General features: G+C 38.9%; 1 protein-coding gene across 5 annotated transcripts in view; it reads left to right on the top strand.

Moving 5' to 3' along the window:
* Nucleotides 1–14,507, top strand: part of gbf1 (golgi brefeldin A resistant guanine nucleotide exchange factor 1) — a 51,601-nt gene that overhangs the window by 1,417 nt on the left and 35,677 nt on the right. For 4 of the 5 annotated variants that reach the window (XM_055029399.1, XM_055029398.1, XM_055029397.1 and 1 more), the window contains exons 2-3: nucleotides 678–782; nucleotides 891–957. In XM_055029399.1, coding sequence (XP_054885374.1) covers nucleotides 687–782; nucleotides 891–957 — 163 coding nt within the window. In that variant the 5' untranslated portion in view covers nucleotides 678–686. The remainder of the gene's footprint in view (nucleotides 1–677; nucleotides 783–890; nucleotides 958–14,507) is intronic. The other variant, XM_055029396.1, reaches the window with a different exon arrangement.

Below are 14,507 nucleotides of genomic sequence, written 5' to 3'. Positions count from 1 at the left end.
TAGGTATATGTATTTCATCCTAAGCAAATTGAAGAATAAACTAAGACAATCCATAGAAACTGTACATTGATCGGAACAGTAGACGGCTTCATGCTAATTAATCTTTTGACTGCAAATGTTTAAATAGCTCTTCAGGGTTTCTTCCAGAAAACGTGCCAAGTCTGACGTTTGTGTCTCGGTCAGTCATTCATCCAGCAACCCGCCGTGTTGTTGAGTATAAAAATGTTTAAATGACAGGAAACTTGAAAATATCACTTGATAATTATGTGTTATTGGAAGTTTTAATACCTAAATTCCAATTACAAAGTCTTAAAAAATGCAAACATTTTAAAAAGACTGAAATAAATAAGTAATGCTTAGTCTGGTGGGGATATAAGTAAATACACTGAGTGAAGCCCTGATGACTGTGTGAAAAAATGCATTAATGTGTAAACTAACAAAATGAGTTTTATCCACAAAGTGGTGTTTCAAAAACCCTTAAATGCTCCAAAGGCAGTGAAAGTGTAAAGTGACTTTGGGAACAAATTTCTATACTCTGTACTGTAGGTTAGAAATCCCATGGAGATTATTAATGTCTAATAACTGTCAAAGTGAATTCAGAATAGTTGTTTTCCAGCCCTTGTTTTCATTTTTAAAGCTCTAAACTGATATTCCTTGTGTTATTCATCTCTTACTAGAGAAGCAGCATGATGGACAAAAACATCCACATTGTCCAAGGTGAAATAACCACAGTTGTTGGAGCGATTAAGCGAAACTCTCGGTGGAATAACCATACTTCTCTGGTATGTTCTAATTACCGATTCGTCCATATTAAAGTTGAGTTCGCAAAGAAACGAGTGTTAAGAACAGAACTGCACCTCAACAAGCTCTGATTGCGTTTCTCTGGTCAGGATGAAGAACAAGACCCATTACTGAACAGCTTTGGCCATCTCAAGGAAATCCTCAACAACATAAGAGGTAAGCTCAGTGTCTTGAAGTTTCTGTGTAAGCCAATAGAGAAGTTAGGTTTTCCAGGTCGGAAGATACAACCTAAGCTTTTAGGATCATTCAGTATATCCACTGTTGTACTGCACCTGCGTATTTCTTCAGGCTGGCAGTGATGGTAACACTTCAGCGTTTCCCAGCCAGACTGACTTGGCTCTTTGAGGATCCACCGATAAATTGGTCAGCTGATAAATCCCGTCTCATTTACTGATGCGCTCCTTTGTGTGTGTAGTATTGCTGTTTGAAAACTTTCGCTGTTGCCTTAGAAAGCCAAGTTGGGGCTCTTTGTTCTGGCGCTGCATGCCTTGGCCATAAATGTTGCGGTCAGGTCCCACAATACTGTGGCCCCTGCGCATACGAGATGTGGGCAATAAGATGTAACACATGGAGCTTGGTGGAAATGTAGGGTCCTGCAGCTTTAGCCTTCCTCCAGGGAATGCCTGTTGCTCTCTGAGATGGACAGGCACTGCTGGCTGATGAGGAATTCACCACACAATGTTAACCCTCCTGGTACCCTTTCCTTCTTTTTTTTCCCTCTTCTCGATCCCATACTTTTTCTTTCTTTCAAATCACACACACACAAAAAAAACTAATATTCTTGTTGTTCCAAATACCACTGCATTAGTTCACCAGGACAGAAGCTAAGTACTTTCTTTCGTGTAGAAAAAGTTTGTCATAGATGCTTGAGGTGCTTATTCCTTCTTTAATCTCAGACCCTAACAATACATTGCCTTTACATGGTTTCTTAGGGCTGACTGGAGACAAATAGAGCTCAGATAACTGCAGCTCATGCAGACGATTATAAATTTAGCGATAAACTCTTTGTGTGCTATGTTCTGCTGTGGCTTTGAAGCACAGAAATTGCCCACAAAAACTATCCACATTCTGTTCTTTTTAACCAAGACCTTCGCTCCCCTTAACGACAAAAAACAGCCAGCAAAAGAAATATGTTGCAAGTTTTTTTTCTTTCTTTTCTTCTGCACTTAGTTTTGCGTGTTCCATTCTGACTATAACATACTCCACATCTTTGAGGGGGTTCACTGGCACTTCTGCTCTGTTGAAATCTCTGATTGACAGGAGCATGTGCTATGGAGGTGGAGAGTGTTGCAGCTGGAAGTATATCATCTGCAATTTTAGTTGGGTAAATATAGCAGGGAGTCTTGTCAAGAAGGGAGATAAATTGTTCTGGGAAAGGAAGTGTTGTCCCTCCTTTCTCAAAGCAGAAAAAAAAAGTTTCCCTCAACTCCTGGAAAATATAAGATCTTTTCTCATTTCTCTAACAATGGCAGCACAGTTGAAAATTCACCATGTGTTGCCATGCTTCAGCTCTTCCTTCTTTCCTTCCAAAATGTCAATTCCATGAAGTTCAGGCCTTGTCATTTTATACTTGGAATTTATTTCTTGTCTTTTTTTTTTTTTTTAACTTTTGTTTTTCAGCGTGTTTATTTCCATGTTTGAAGTAGGGAATTGAACCCACAGATATAGGCATTCAATAGACTATAATAAGAACTTTATTTTTTAATTATCAATTCACAGCTTCAGTCCAGCATCAACTTGCAGTTTTGCAAAAAAAAAAAAAAAAGAAAAGAAAACCTAAGCCAAATCTGTCATTAGAAGAACGTTTGAGGTTTTCTTTGCCAGCCATGTATCCAGTAACTGCTGCTGTTTAAATACAACAGGATAGAAAATGTCCTAAAGTGGCATTAAGATGTTCTGGTAAAGTCAGTAAAAAAATAGAAAATTCTTTTTATTTGCTATTACAGTAGCTGTGTCTAACTACTACTTTTTGAACAAGACAATGAGATGGACAAGAATCTGAGAACTGGTGCTTTGTGTCATGGCGTGGAAACAATAACCTCATCTTGGATATGAAGAAAACAGAGATGATTGTAGAGTTCAGTAAAAACAAGATTAGATCGAACATTATTTCCATCATGGAAGAAGGAGTGGAGGTAGTTGAAGAATATAAATACCTCGGTGTTCAACTGGACAACAGACTAGACTGGAGGCGCAACAGTGAAGCCGTCTGTAAGAAGGGTCAGAGCAGGATGAGTAAGCTAAGATCCTTCAAGGTTTGCATTAAGATGCTGCAGATCTTCTAGGAGTGTGTTGTTGTGTCATCTCTTCTGCCGTCATCCGTTGGGGCAGCAGCATCAGAGCCAGGGTCCTGAGAAGGCTCAACAAGCTGGTAATGAAGGTTGGTTCTGTTCTTGGGCCGACTGTGGAACCTGTGGAAATGATGATTTTATGAAGAATTCTTCTTAAAATCAAGAAAATTATGGACAACCCTAACCGTCCTCTTCATGAGACTGGAGGTCCTTCCTGCCAAAAGCCATCATCATCTATAGTAACCCTTTGAATAATTTGATGCAGTGGTGTCGCTCTGACTGCTTGCAAGGAGGCCAACGCTGAGAGGCACTGACGCTGTGCCTGGAGCACGCTCAATGCATGGCACCAAGCAACAATGGTTTGACTTGCAGGACAGAGTGGCGGCTGTTCAATCAAATTGGCACATTGGCAGGCGGAGAATCTTCACACTCTTTCCACTTAAACACCCTCTAATGTGAGGTGTTTAGGATGTATTTCTTTTTTTACCTGCATGTTCAAAGCCTTAGATGCATTAAAATATCCTGAAGAAAATGATTGTGTCCTGAGTACACATTTTGCATTGCAATAAAAATAGCTTAGTAGACGGAGACTCACCGCAGCAGAAGTCCACACCTGTTCACACAGTGGTCAAGATGCTAATGGTCAGTGTTGGAAGCACACACGAGAAAGACGCAAGTAAGGACAGAGTCATTTTTATTGCACTGATATTGTCACCACAATATTTATCAGTATCACTGCAATGGCATGACTTGTTAATAGTCATATAAAAGGGTCATATTGCCTGCATGGTGACACAGATTCTAGCTTCAGAGATTCTACCAAATTTAGTTTCTACTGCCCTACTTAAGTACTCCATGTAAAGAGGTTATTGCTGAGTCAGCAAAGTATTTAAAAAAAAAAAGTTTTCACACATACAGAATAAGGCATGAAATATATTTTGTAAACTGATTTTATTATGTGATCTGTTTTAGGATCTTTGGCAGAAGCACTAGAAAAAGAATATTTTTCTTTGACCTCTTTTATAACTACCGATACTTTCATTTACGGATATCTGTAACGTGATTCGACGAGCCATTCCCACAGCTGACTAATGGCCTTCTGTATATGCCCCTTTATTTTTTCCTCTTGTTCAGATAACAACATGTTGTGTAGAGCTGCTTTTCATTAATTCACCTTTTTTTTTTTCTACCGCCCCCTCCCCAGTTTCATCTCTTTATGCAGTAGCCACTGAGCCTTATCGGTTCAAATCTTCAAGTCTTTCCTTCTCCTTTCTAGTCAACCCCCTCTGCTGCTGCGAAGGTCAGATTTTGACAAGTCTGCAGAAGAAACGGTCTCCTCCTAAATCCCTTCATTTTTATTCATAGAGATACAGATTTAGAGGACTTTGCAGCCCCCCAGACACATAGCCAGAGTGGGTTTTTGACTGACAGCTTCTTTTTCTTTTCTTTTTTTCTCAGCTGAAACCAACAAAATTTACAAGCACACCTCTAATTGACTTGAATCACTTGCGCCACACCGGAGGCAGATAACAGAGGGCTGTATTCTGTTGTACTACAAATATTGAAGAATGTTATTTTATTACCTGAAGCTGATTTTGGCTATATTCCTGTTTTAGTTTTTCTAATGTAGAACTGGATAAACAGCTGTTTGGTCAATTTAGGTTATTTATATAGTGCCGATTCACAACAGTGTCGTCTCAAGGAACTTAAAAAAAAAAATGCATTCAATTCAATCATACATTTTTGAGCAATGCTTTCAAGTTCAGTTCATCCAAGTTGGTTAAAAAGCTTTTCTGACTAAGGGAACCCATCAGATTGCATTGAATCATGTTAGCGACGATTACTTGCGTTGTTGTTGACTTTACAACAATCCCACACACAGACCACACTTGAGGTAAAACTCCTCTATAACATGAAGAAACCTCTAGCAGAACCACAACCTGGCTCAGTACAAACATCCATCCCCACAACCAACTGGGAGTAGAAGACAGAGTTTGTCCTTTAACTCAAAATGAGATCGTTCCAAAGCACTCGTGCAGGTGTGACCAGCATAGTGTGTCACAATGATATGGTGATATTTGTTTCATTAAGCTTGTTCATTTCAGGACAACACACATATTACCTTGAATTTAGATAGATGTGCGATCATGTCCACCTCCTCTGGCTGCCGCTGTCCATAAACATGTTTGGCACACAGGGCAACCTTCTTCCTCCATGTTTCTGTGACTTGTTATGGTAGCCAAAGTATTTCCATATAGAGAATGTTATTCTTTTAGAATAAATGACTTTGGGGGGACTTGCCTGAACTTGCAGAGTCAGTAGCTGTGCGTGGGGAGGAGGTGTCATGATACTGCTGCTTTACACATGCTGGGATTTGACCTCCACCTTGTCTCTGACCAGATAGAAAAAAATGCTTATACCGCAGGGACGGTATAACGGAAAAATTTTCATATCGCGGTGTTCCTTGAAACCAGTAACCTTATGTATTTGCTTTGACCACTGTGTGTGTGTGTGGTGGGGGGATGATTCCTGCTTCTTATCTAAACTAGATATTCAAGACCATTACTATCTATAAATGTTACCATCATGTCAGTCATAAAGAGAGATTGTGCACATGCCGTTTCTATTTGTTTCATGTCAAGGTCAAGTGTGTGTATTTCTGTATTGTGTCAATCCACAGCTGTGATCAGACCGGGACTGGCGGACCCCAGGGGGTTTCGGCCAAGCACTTGGCATCTGGTTGTAGCTGTTCACCCATTCCTTTAGCCGTCATTCCCTCGCGTCCTGCTCCGTGCCACCTGATCTTTGCACATATATCATTCCCAATTGGAGCAGGACAAGGCAGCTGGCCAATGCTGAGGAGAAAGAACCATAATTCATGTCGCTTAGCCACTTATTCAAAATTGTTTACTCTCGATTCCATTCTGAGACGGGAGAATCTGCCTCATTGTAATGCTCGGCATGTCTGCTTTGAGGGCTCTCTGTCTCCCGGCTTTGAGCTGAAGATCACATGTTAGATTCTCATTCCTGTCAGTGTTATTTAAAGGACATAAAAGACCACAAACCGAACAGGACCTTTTCTCCCTAATGCCTAATAAGAATGACTTTATTGTTGATTTTTTTATCAATATAATGCTTTTGTTATGAGTTAAAACAAGTATATTAAGGTGTACTGGATTATTTATTTATTTATTTATTTTCTGATTTTTGTTTTTATTATTAAACAGCTTCAATTTTCCATTTCCTTAGATGCAGAATTTGCTTTATTTACATGCATACATTTTGTAAGGTCTCTTTAACTGTGGTGATGGTGCAGTTTAATTGTTCTTGGGTGGATCACCAATAAGTTCAAATACTTATTGAATTACAATTTGAAAACTTCATTGGACTGTAATAGTTGACAGCAAACTAAAGGCAGGACCAAGAAAAACTTATCTTCTAAAAGAAACTTGTATCTAAAAAAAACAATACTTTTATTTTAAAATAAGATGTTTTACATTCCACACCGGATTTCCTTTCAAATAGTTATAGTTGCTTTTTGGCTTTCATGCCACACCAGTATGATAGTTACAAGGCTATTCTTTAAATTTTTCCCAATGAAGCTACTGTATTTCTATCGTATCAGGGCAGCACTAAAAGGTATACTTTTGTCAGGCCTTTACGAGAGCCAGAGATCTTGCTGTGTTCTTTTAAAGGAGTTGGGAATTTGGATTCAATTTTAGTCAAACACTACAATTCATTCTCAGGGGAATTCAACAATTATGTAATCTTTGAACCTTGCTCATCTAACTAACATTAAGCTGAAACTCACACTTTTCATAAAAGCTGCGCTGCATCATGCTGCAGTAGTGAGTTATGTTGAGAGACCCATGCATCAGTTAGATTTTACAGCATTTGGCAAAGCAGTTGTCCCCCTCCTCAGACTGGGTGCCATCTAGTGCTAGTTAGTAGCTATAAATCTGGTCAGTTAACAGGTCCCTAACCGGGGACTGACAGGCGCGGCTTAAGTCCAGTGTGAAGAGGGGATGCAAGTGTTGTCCTGTTTCAGAGGCTCTAAACAATGTGCTGAGTGGATGAAGAGTCTGAGCAGAGGGCTATTAATCATCCTGGTTGGGGTGTGTGTATTCAGTTGGAGGCAGGGCGGGATGGGGCCGATTTCAGGCGCTGAGAGAGCTTAGAGGTTTGATGCAAGAGAGGTTTGAAGGTTCCACAGGGGATTTGGATGTGCTGACAGGAAGCCTGGATAAACATGAACACAACACACTGGCCCTTATAAACCCAAAGACCGAAAGGAGAATAGGTGGAGGTCAGCCTGGGCAATCCTTGTACATAAAACAAACGCTCTACATTTACAGCAACTCAGTTTAGGCAAAGCTTTGAATTTCTCAGAACTAGATTCATCCCAAAATAAAATAAAAAATAAATAAATAAATCGCAGCTAATTTTGTTGGGTGGTTTCTTGAAAAACCTGCATTTTTGTTCTGTAAAGTGTAAGTTTTTTTTTTCTCATTATAATAACATGATTTAGGAGAGTAGTTAGTGTCATGGGCTTGACACTCTGGAGCAACAAACGACTACAAAAGGCAAAGGTTTTCTGCCACTCGGTGAAGCCAACATAGCGACAGAAGCTGGACATTTTTAAACTTTCTTGTGTTGTGTAATTAGCTCAAAAGCTCAAAATTTCACATGCATAAATTATGCTGCTCTCAAGCAATTGCCACCTGAGTAGACAAGTTTCATAGGAAGTGAACAGACAGGTAGTGGCACAGAGTCCTTGAAGTTGCTGCTTTTCAAGCCATAAGACATTTTAAATGTAACTACCTGGAATCTGTATGGTTGGATGAATCGAGGTGAAATTTATTTATGTAGCACTTTTCCAAAACAACATAAAGTATATTACAAGGACAACAACCACAGCTTATCTGGTATAAGAAATGCAGATTCAGAGGCCAAACTTTCGACAGCCAGAAAAAACATAAAAACAACAACAACAAAAAACTGCTTAACAGGCTGTTAAACTAACAAAGACAGCGAGAAGGTGATGCATCCATCAATCACTTCATAAAGGGAATGCCACAACATTCCAGTTTTTCTTAAATTGGGATGGAGGTTGCTCTATATGACAATTGTATAATTTAATTTACTGACATCGACACAACCAATATTTTTACAACTGAAAGACTTTCCTTATTGCATAAAGCAGCGATGCACCAATATGAAAAATTTTGACTAAATTTTTTCTGATAGCAGATTTTTTAGCTATATTTCTCTACCTTTTTTACTCTGTGGAAAATAAATAATAAATAAGTAATCTTAGATGGACACAAAATTAAATAATCCAATCATGATGTTTTGTTTTGTTTTGTTAAGGGCCGCACAGTGGCACAGTTGGTAGCACTGTTGCCTAGCAGGAAAAAGGTTGTGGGTTCGATTCTCAGCCCGGGGTCTTTCTGATATGCTCACATTAATGTTAGTTGAAGCTTCTTAATTATAGTGCATCGGAAATAACCAAACCACACCAACAGCATGAACAATGGGAGAAACACAACAAACATGTTTCTGTTGTTTCCACTTACAAATATTTTAATTTAATTTCAATAAGTGCCCAAAACTTTACACAAAAAACCTCAATATTAAAAAACAAACAAACAAACAAACCCCTATTTATTGTAACTAATAAAACTGTTTTTAGGTACGTCTTTGGAATATTGATATTGTGTACAGTAATAACAGATGCATTTTAAACATGTATCAATCGCCCCTTTCAATGTCTTCTGTTTGTTTTTGAAATATTTATTTACGGTATTTTATTTCGTTGGATGTTTTCATCCTTTCTTCCTGAGAGAGGCCATGTATTTTAAACAAAACAATACAAAGACGATGTACTTGCCATACTTTGAGTCTTTCAGTCTAGTGTTGCTTTAATTACTCCCTGTGGAGTTTGGATCATCAATAAAACGGCAGGCTTTAGGGGAGTTTGGAATGCATCAACACCCTTGGATGCTGAAACGAGTCTTCCATTGTGGTCAGCTCTAAAACAGGCTCATGGCTGGCATGTGGTGACATGTTGACTGGCTAAAAAGCATTTTCAAGATTGACTATCCAGTTGGTATTGACAATTTCTAAAGGTGACAGGTGTAGGTTTTCATTGTGTAAATTGGGGTGTCTACTTTTAACCCACTGGGAGGAGATGGCCATTTGAATTCATTGAGATCATCAAGAATATATGTCACTGTAATTTGTTTCTGCTGTTCTCCCATCATTGCTAAACTTCATTCATGACATATGGCAAATGTCTGCTTTCCAGTAAGTCATAACTTTTTCTTCCACATATAGCTTCTTTGTTTTGTCTAAATTTGTGTAGAACTATTTTGTTGGATTATGAGCTGGTAGTGAAATGATATATTCAGGGTTTCCCCCAGTTTATTACAAGCCTGGTGGGCCACCAGGCTTTACTTGTGCCCCCACCAGATTAAGCATAGCTACTTTTTCTAGGTCCTTTTAAAATGTTTGCATTTTTTAAGACTTTATAGTTGGTGTTCAGGTTTTAATCTTCCAATCTTTGAGTAGCACATAATTTGATTTTTTTCAAATTTCTTGTAAACTTTAAACATTTATTAACTCTAAAAACATGACGGGCCGCTGGATGAATGACCGACCCAGCGCCCCACCACTGGGCTTAACAAGTTTTCTGGGGGAAACTTTGCATATTAGTTTTAATATGAAGGACCTTGTTCAGGAGCTTTCATCAAAAAATGTAAGATGTTTTGTTGGTGCAAAATCTGAATTTAAAAAGAAATCCCCTTTTATCTGACTGCTTCACCCTCTACTTTAGAACAACAGTCGATCAGTTTTCCAACAAGAGAGGAATCGGGACTACAGCAGCTGTGTGTCACTCTGCTGTGGGTATGAATAAAGTCAATTCTAAGCAATTGAGGCTGCTGTTTTAAAATGTCCTCAGCTGAACATCAAAGCATCTGCGCACTAGGAGACAGATCTGGCTTGGAGGTCCCTGCTCTGGTTGTGGGGAGGAGGTTTAGTGTTGTGGTTGGAAATCAGAGTCCATATTAGTATTTCAGGGAAGAATTGTCTTGCCTGGTGTGGCACTCGCATCCTTAAGCCTTCAGTGTCTCAGTGTGAATCCCACTCAGCCTTGATAGACTGGGTTAATAAACCTCCCAGCAGCTATTACACGCACACACACACACACACACACACACACACACACACACACACACACACACACACACACACACACACACACACACACACAACACACACACACACACACACACACACACAGACACAGTCTCCTGTATGTGCACATACAGTCTCCTGACACACAGCTGCTTGTTATTTCATGCCCCATAAGGGTATTGTGTCCACACACATTGTAATACACATACCCAATTAGTAAAGCATTGCACTGAGGCTGATCTGTAGCTTAGATCCTCAGAGATACTAAACGTGCACTGTACTTCTTATGTTGATTGTCTCCTAAATTGACACCCAAATATAAAAAGAAACGCTGCCCTGTTTCTGCACTCTGTTCACTGGGGATTTGAAAATGGTGACATGGGTCAGAAGAAATTCTGTTGAGTTAGGAATAAAAAAAAAAAATCTGCCACCTATTACAGTCGCCTTTTGCTATGACCGACATATTTAAGAGAAACATTTCAGTTAGACTGTGTGATTTTTATATATATTTTCTTTTATATATTAATTTTTTGTTGAGTCGGTCATTCTGTGATACTTTTATCATGAATCTTACTGCTGTGATTAACTGGGACATATCACAACGTTTGCCCTCTCTTGTCAAAACTTTGAATTAGAATGATGAAATAAGACAGTGTACAAGTGTAAGTCTGACTTCATATATGGAATTTATAAGAAAACTACATGGTATTAATAAATGCCAATGTCAGATTATGTTTCCTAATAGTTTCCTAAATGAAGATTTTAGTAATAGAGTAATCTTGATCATTCTTATAATTAATTGAGTAATTGGATAAAAAAAAATAAAATTAAATATTGGTAAATCTAACATAACAGATATCAACATCAGTCCAATTTTTTATTTTTGAGCATCCCTAACAGTAACTTTTATGTAGTTAACTTGTGACAAGAATAGCTCACTATCAAAGTTAACCTAAAGAAAAATTTTATAAAAATCTGACATTATATTCAATTTAATAATAAAGAGGCAGGCTCACAAAGACGCTGATAAAAAATGTCTATACTTCAGCTTTTAGTTTATGAATTATGTTCAGTCAATTTAATAAATGAACTCTCACCTTGCACGGACATTTATAGTTTTTCTGTCCATGTTAGCAATGGGATTTGACACCTTCGTTAGCCACACACAGAAACTCATCTACCAGCTACGTACTGTCACGATGTGCTTCGCTACCCATCTGTTGAGACCAGGATGATATGAAATAAATTTTCTGGTTGGTCCGTAGAAACTACACTTGCACTATGCATCAACTCCACAGTCGCCCACCATGTTCAGGCTATCTGGTTACCTGTATAAAAACTCCTGCAGCGCCCTTCCCGCCATTTGCTTTCAACCAGCACCTGGAGAAGAAAGGCTGCCATACTTCAGGCATCGTGCCAGTCATTTCAACGATGCTTATCTGTCCCCTGAAAACGCTAAAAACCCGGACATTATCACCAATCAATAAACTTCCCACCGGACCAAACTTGAAAAATGGACGCTATGCTGCTAACACGTAGCTCTCGTCAAGAACTCATAGGCAGAAATAAGAGCGCTGCACAACGCAAATAACAACCCGGCCGGAACACGATGAGCTAAATAATAAAACTTAATTTAGCGAAGTTTCGAGGCACATCAATTTTCCTCGAGGAATTTTAATAATCGAGGTACTCGAATCATTCGAGGAATTGTTACAGTCTTCTATAATTTCCACAGCTTGATCTGTTTTCAGTCCTGACATTTGTCAACTGCATTTTTAGATGTGTTTGTTCTCACCTCTGTCTGACTGTTCCTCCTACCTCTATGGCTTTTGATCGGAATCCACCGTCAGTGCTAAGTACATTTGAAATATTGGCATTTCTCTCAAAGTACATTTATAGAAGCAGTTTATAACAAAGTCAGATTTTTTTCATTTTAAATTGTGACTTTCAGCCACTGAAAATAAGAAGTTGAATATGTTGTTCTGAAGACATCCTCTAATGTGCACAGGAATACTTGTGGTGTTTGCAAACACTTTATGTTATTTACACTCAGGAACACAGTGCCTTGCTTTCTTTAAGGTGACAAAAGGGATAGCCAATTGTTTTTCTGTTTATCAGAGGTGACATGACCAGTGGCGCAAATGGGCGAGGAGGCCCTGTGTTGCCATAGCTAAATATACATCCCGGACAGCTCCATAATAGGTTCCAGGAAGTTCAGTTGAAAATAAAAACAAAGCAAAATTTCTAGCTGATTGGCTTTGAAAGACCGTTTTTCCTTGCTGAATGGGAAAAATGTGGACTTCAGCATTCCATAGCCGTGATGCCAGTCCAATTGGATAGGCGCACCCTTGCATGTGCCGAACAGGACTGGAGTGAGGTTGACAGCCTGCAGAAAGCAACTTTGTGGATAAGAAAGGTCTACATTAAAACAAAATAAGGCTAATGTTCAGCTGAGCAAGCCTTTTTTTTCCCCTGTGCAACCTTTTCACAGGAAAAAAAGATTTTTTCCTGTGAAAAGGAGTTTATATCTGAATAATGAGCTCAGTAAGTTTATTATTAGGGACAAATAATAAACCATTTTCAAAGCATAGGCTTAAAACAGAAGAGAGAAGCTATTACAAAAATGCAATTATTTATAACCTGCATTGCAAATAAGTTAGCAATCACTGCACACCAACCTATAGCTCTGTTTGTCACCAGAGCAGCAATGGTGGAGTATACTTCTGCAGTTCTGTTATGCACAAAGCACAATTGTATATAAAAAAAACAAACCTTATCCTAAATTTTTCAGCTGGAGAATAGAAGTATTCTGTTTTTCTAATCTTCAGAGTTTGCTAATATTTCCTATGGAACGAAACCTTCCGATACACAAGAGATGGGCTCACAAGCAGGTAAAATGTCTGTGCTCCATGTGAGAGTGTGAAAGGAATCATATGTGTTTGGAGCAGAAACCCAGACCATCAGGAAGTTTTTGTTTTAGTTGCACATGAAGTGAAATATCTGTATGCATGGAGGTGGGGTGTGAAAAGATTCCTTATGACAAACAGCACCTAAAGTGGTGCACTTAATGTAAACGTACAAATGAAGTGCTGTGTGAACAACAGTAGTTAAGGTGCTTGCATTTCTTTAGCTTCATACTTCCCCAACCCCTCTTCCTTTAAAACAAAAACAAAAAACAAAAAAAACAAAATGTAAACCCAATGATTGTAGAACATCGGACTGAAGAGTTTGAAGTTTTGATTAAAGTGAGTCACCACTTAATCCTTAAATCAGTGCTATGCTCTTTTACACAAAAACAGAAAAAGCCAAAAAAAACTTCACAATATCAAAATGACTAAAATTCTATTTACTATATTTTGCAGCAGCTTGCTTGTTTGAGAGGCTGCTCTGTTGGTCTCGCAGTCTCTCAAAGCCATTGCCGTTACCCCATGTTAGTAGTATGGCTGACATGCAGACCCACAGGGGAGTCATTTATGACAGTTGTCGCCTTTTGTTTGTGAAGTCAAACCCGGGCCATCTCCCACTCCTCTGGACAGAGCATTTCAGTGCCCCTGTGGGGATAAACTTGATAGGCATGTTTCCTTACCATAGAGTCATGGAAGCAACAGTAACTAGAAATGTTCCCTTCTGTTGTGCTGAAGTCGCCATTGCTGTTATGGTTAGCCTGGCTATGTTATCATTAAGAAATTTCTGTTTGAGTTTTTATGCAAGTGGCTTCATTCAGCCTTTTAACATTTTATCAATTTGCCCTCACCACATAGAGCAGTTCAAAAGACGCCTATAACTAGTGAACCACTCATCAACACTCAGCAGCTACGACTCAGCTTCCTCTGATTATATAAATAATCCTGGAGTTGTTTTCTTTCCGCCGGTATCGGCAGCTTTTCTTTTGAGTAACCCGGTTTTAAGCCGCTTAGCCAATATTATTTTTAACAGGATCCTTTGGTAAGCTAGCTGTGGCATCGCACTTTTGAGCTAACATCATGGTCGATAACATGCAGTACCTCGCGGACCACTAGGGGCATTCACCGACCACAAGTGGGCCAGGGATCACAGTTTGGAACACTGACCTACAGGGTCATGTTAAGAAGGAAAAGAGGAAAAGCTAACGTCTCTGTAAAAGACACTTTGACATTTAATAGCCATTAAATATTACTAATAGTATTAAGAGGGTGGAGGTAGTATGCAAAGTTGACATTTTGTATCTTTATATTTTAT

Source organism: Poeciliopsis prolifica, unplaced genomic scaffold (genome assembly GCF_027474105.1).
Source record: "Poeciliopsis prolifica strain line A6 unplaced genomic scaffold, Auburn_PproV2 SCAFFOLD005, whole genome shotgun sequence".
Lineage (NCBI taxonomy): Eukaryota > Metazoa > Chordata > Actinopteri > Cyprinodontiformes > Poeciliidae > Poeciliopsis > Poeciliopsis prolifica.
The sequence above is the reverse complement of the archived record's forward strand: the minus strand, read 5'-3'. Positions and strand labels throughout refer to the sequence as shown.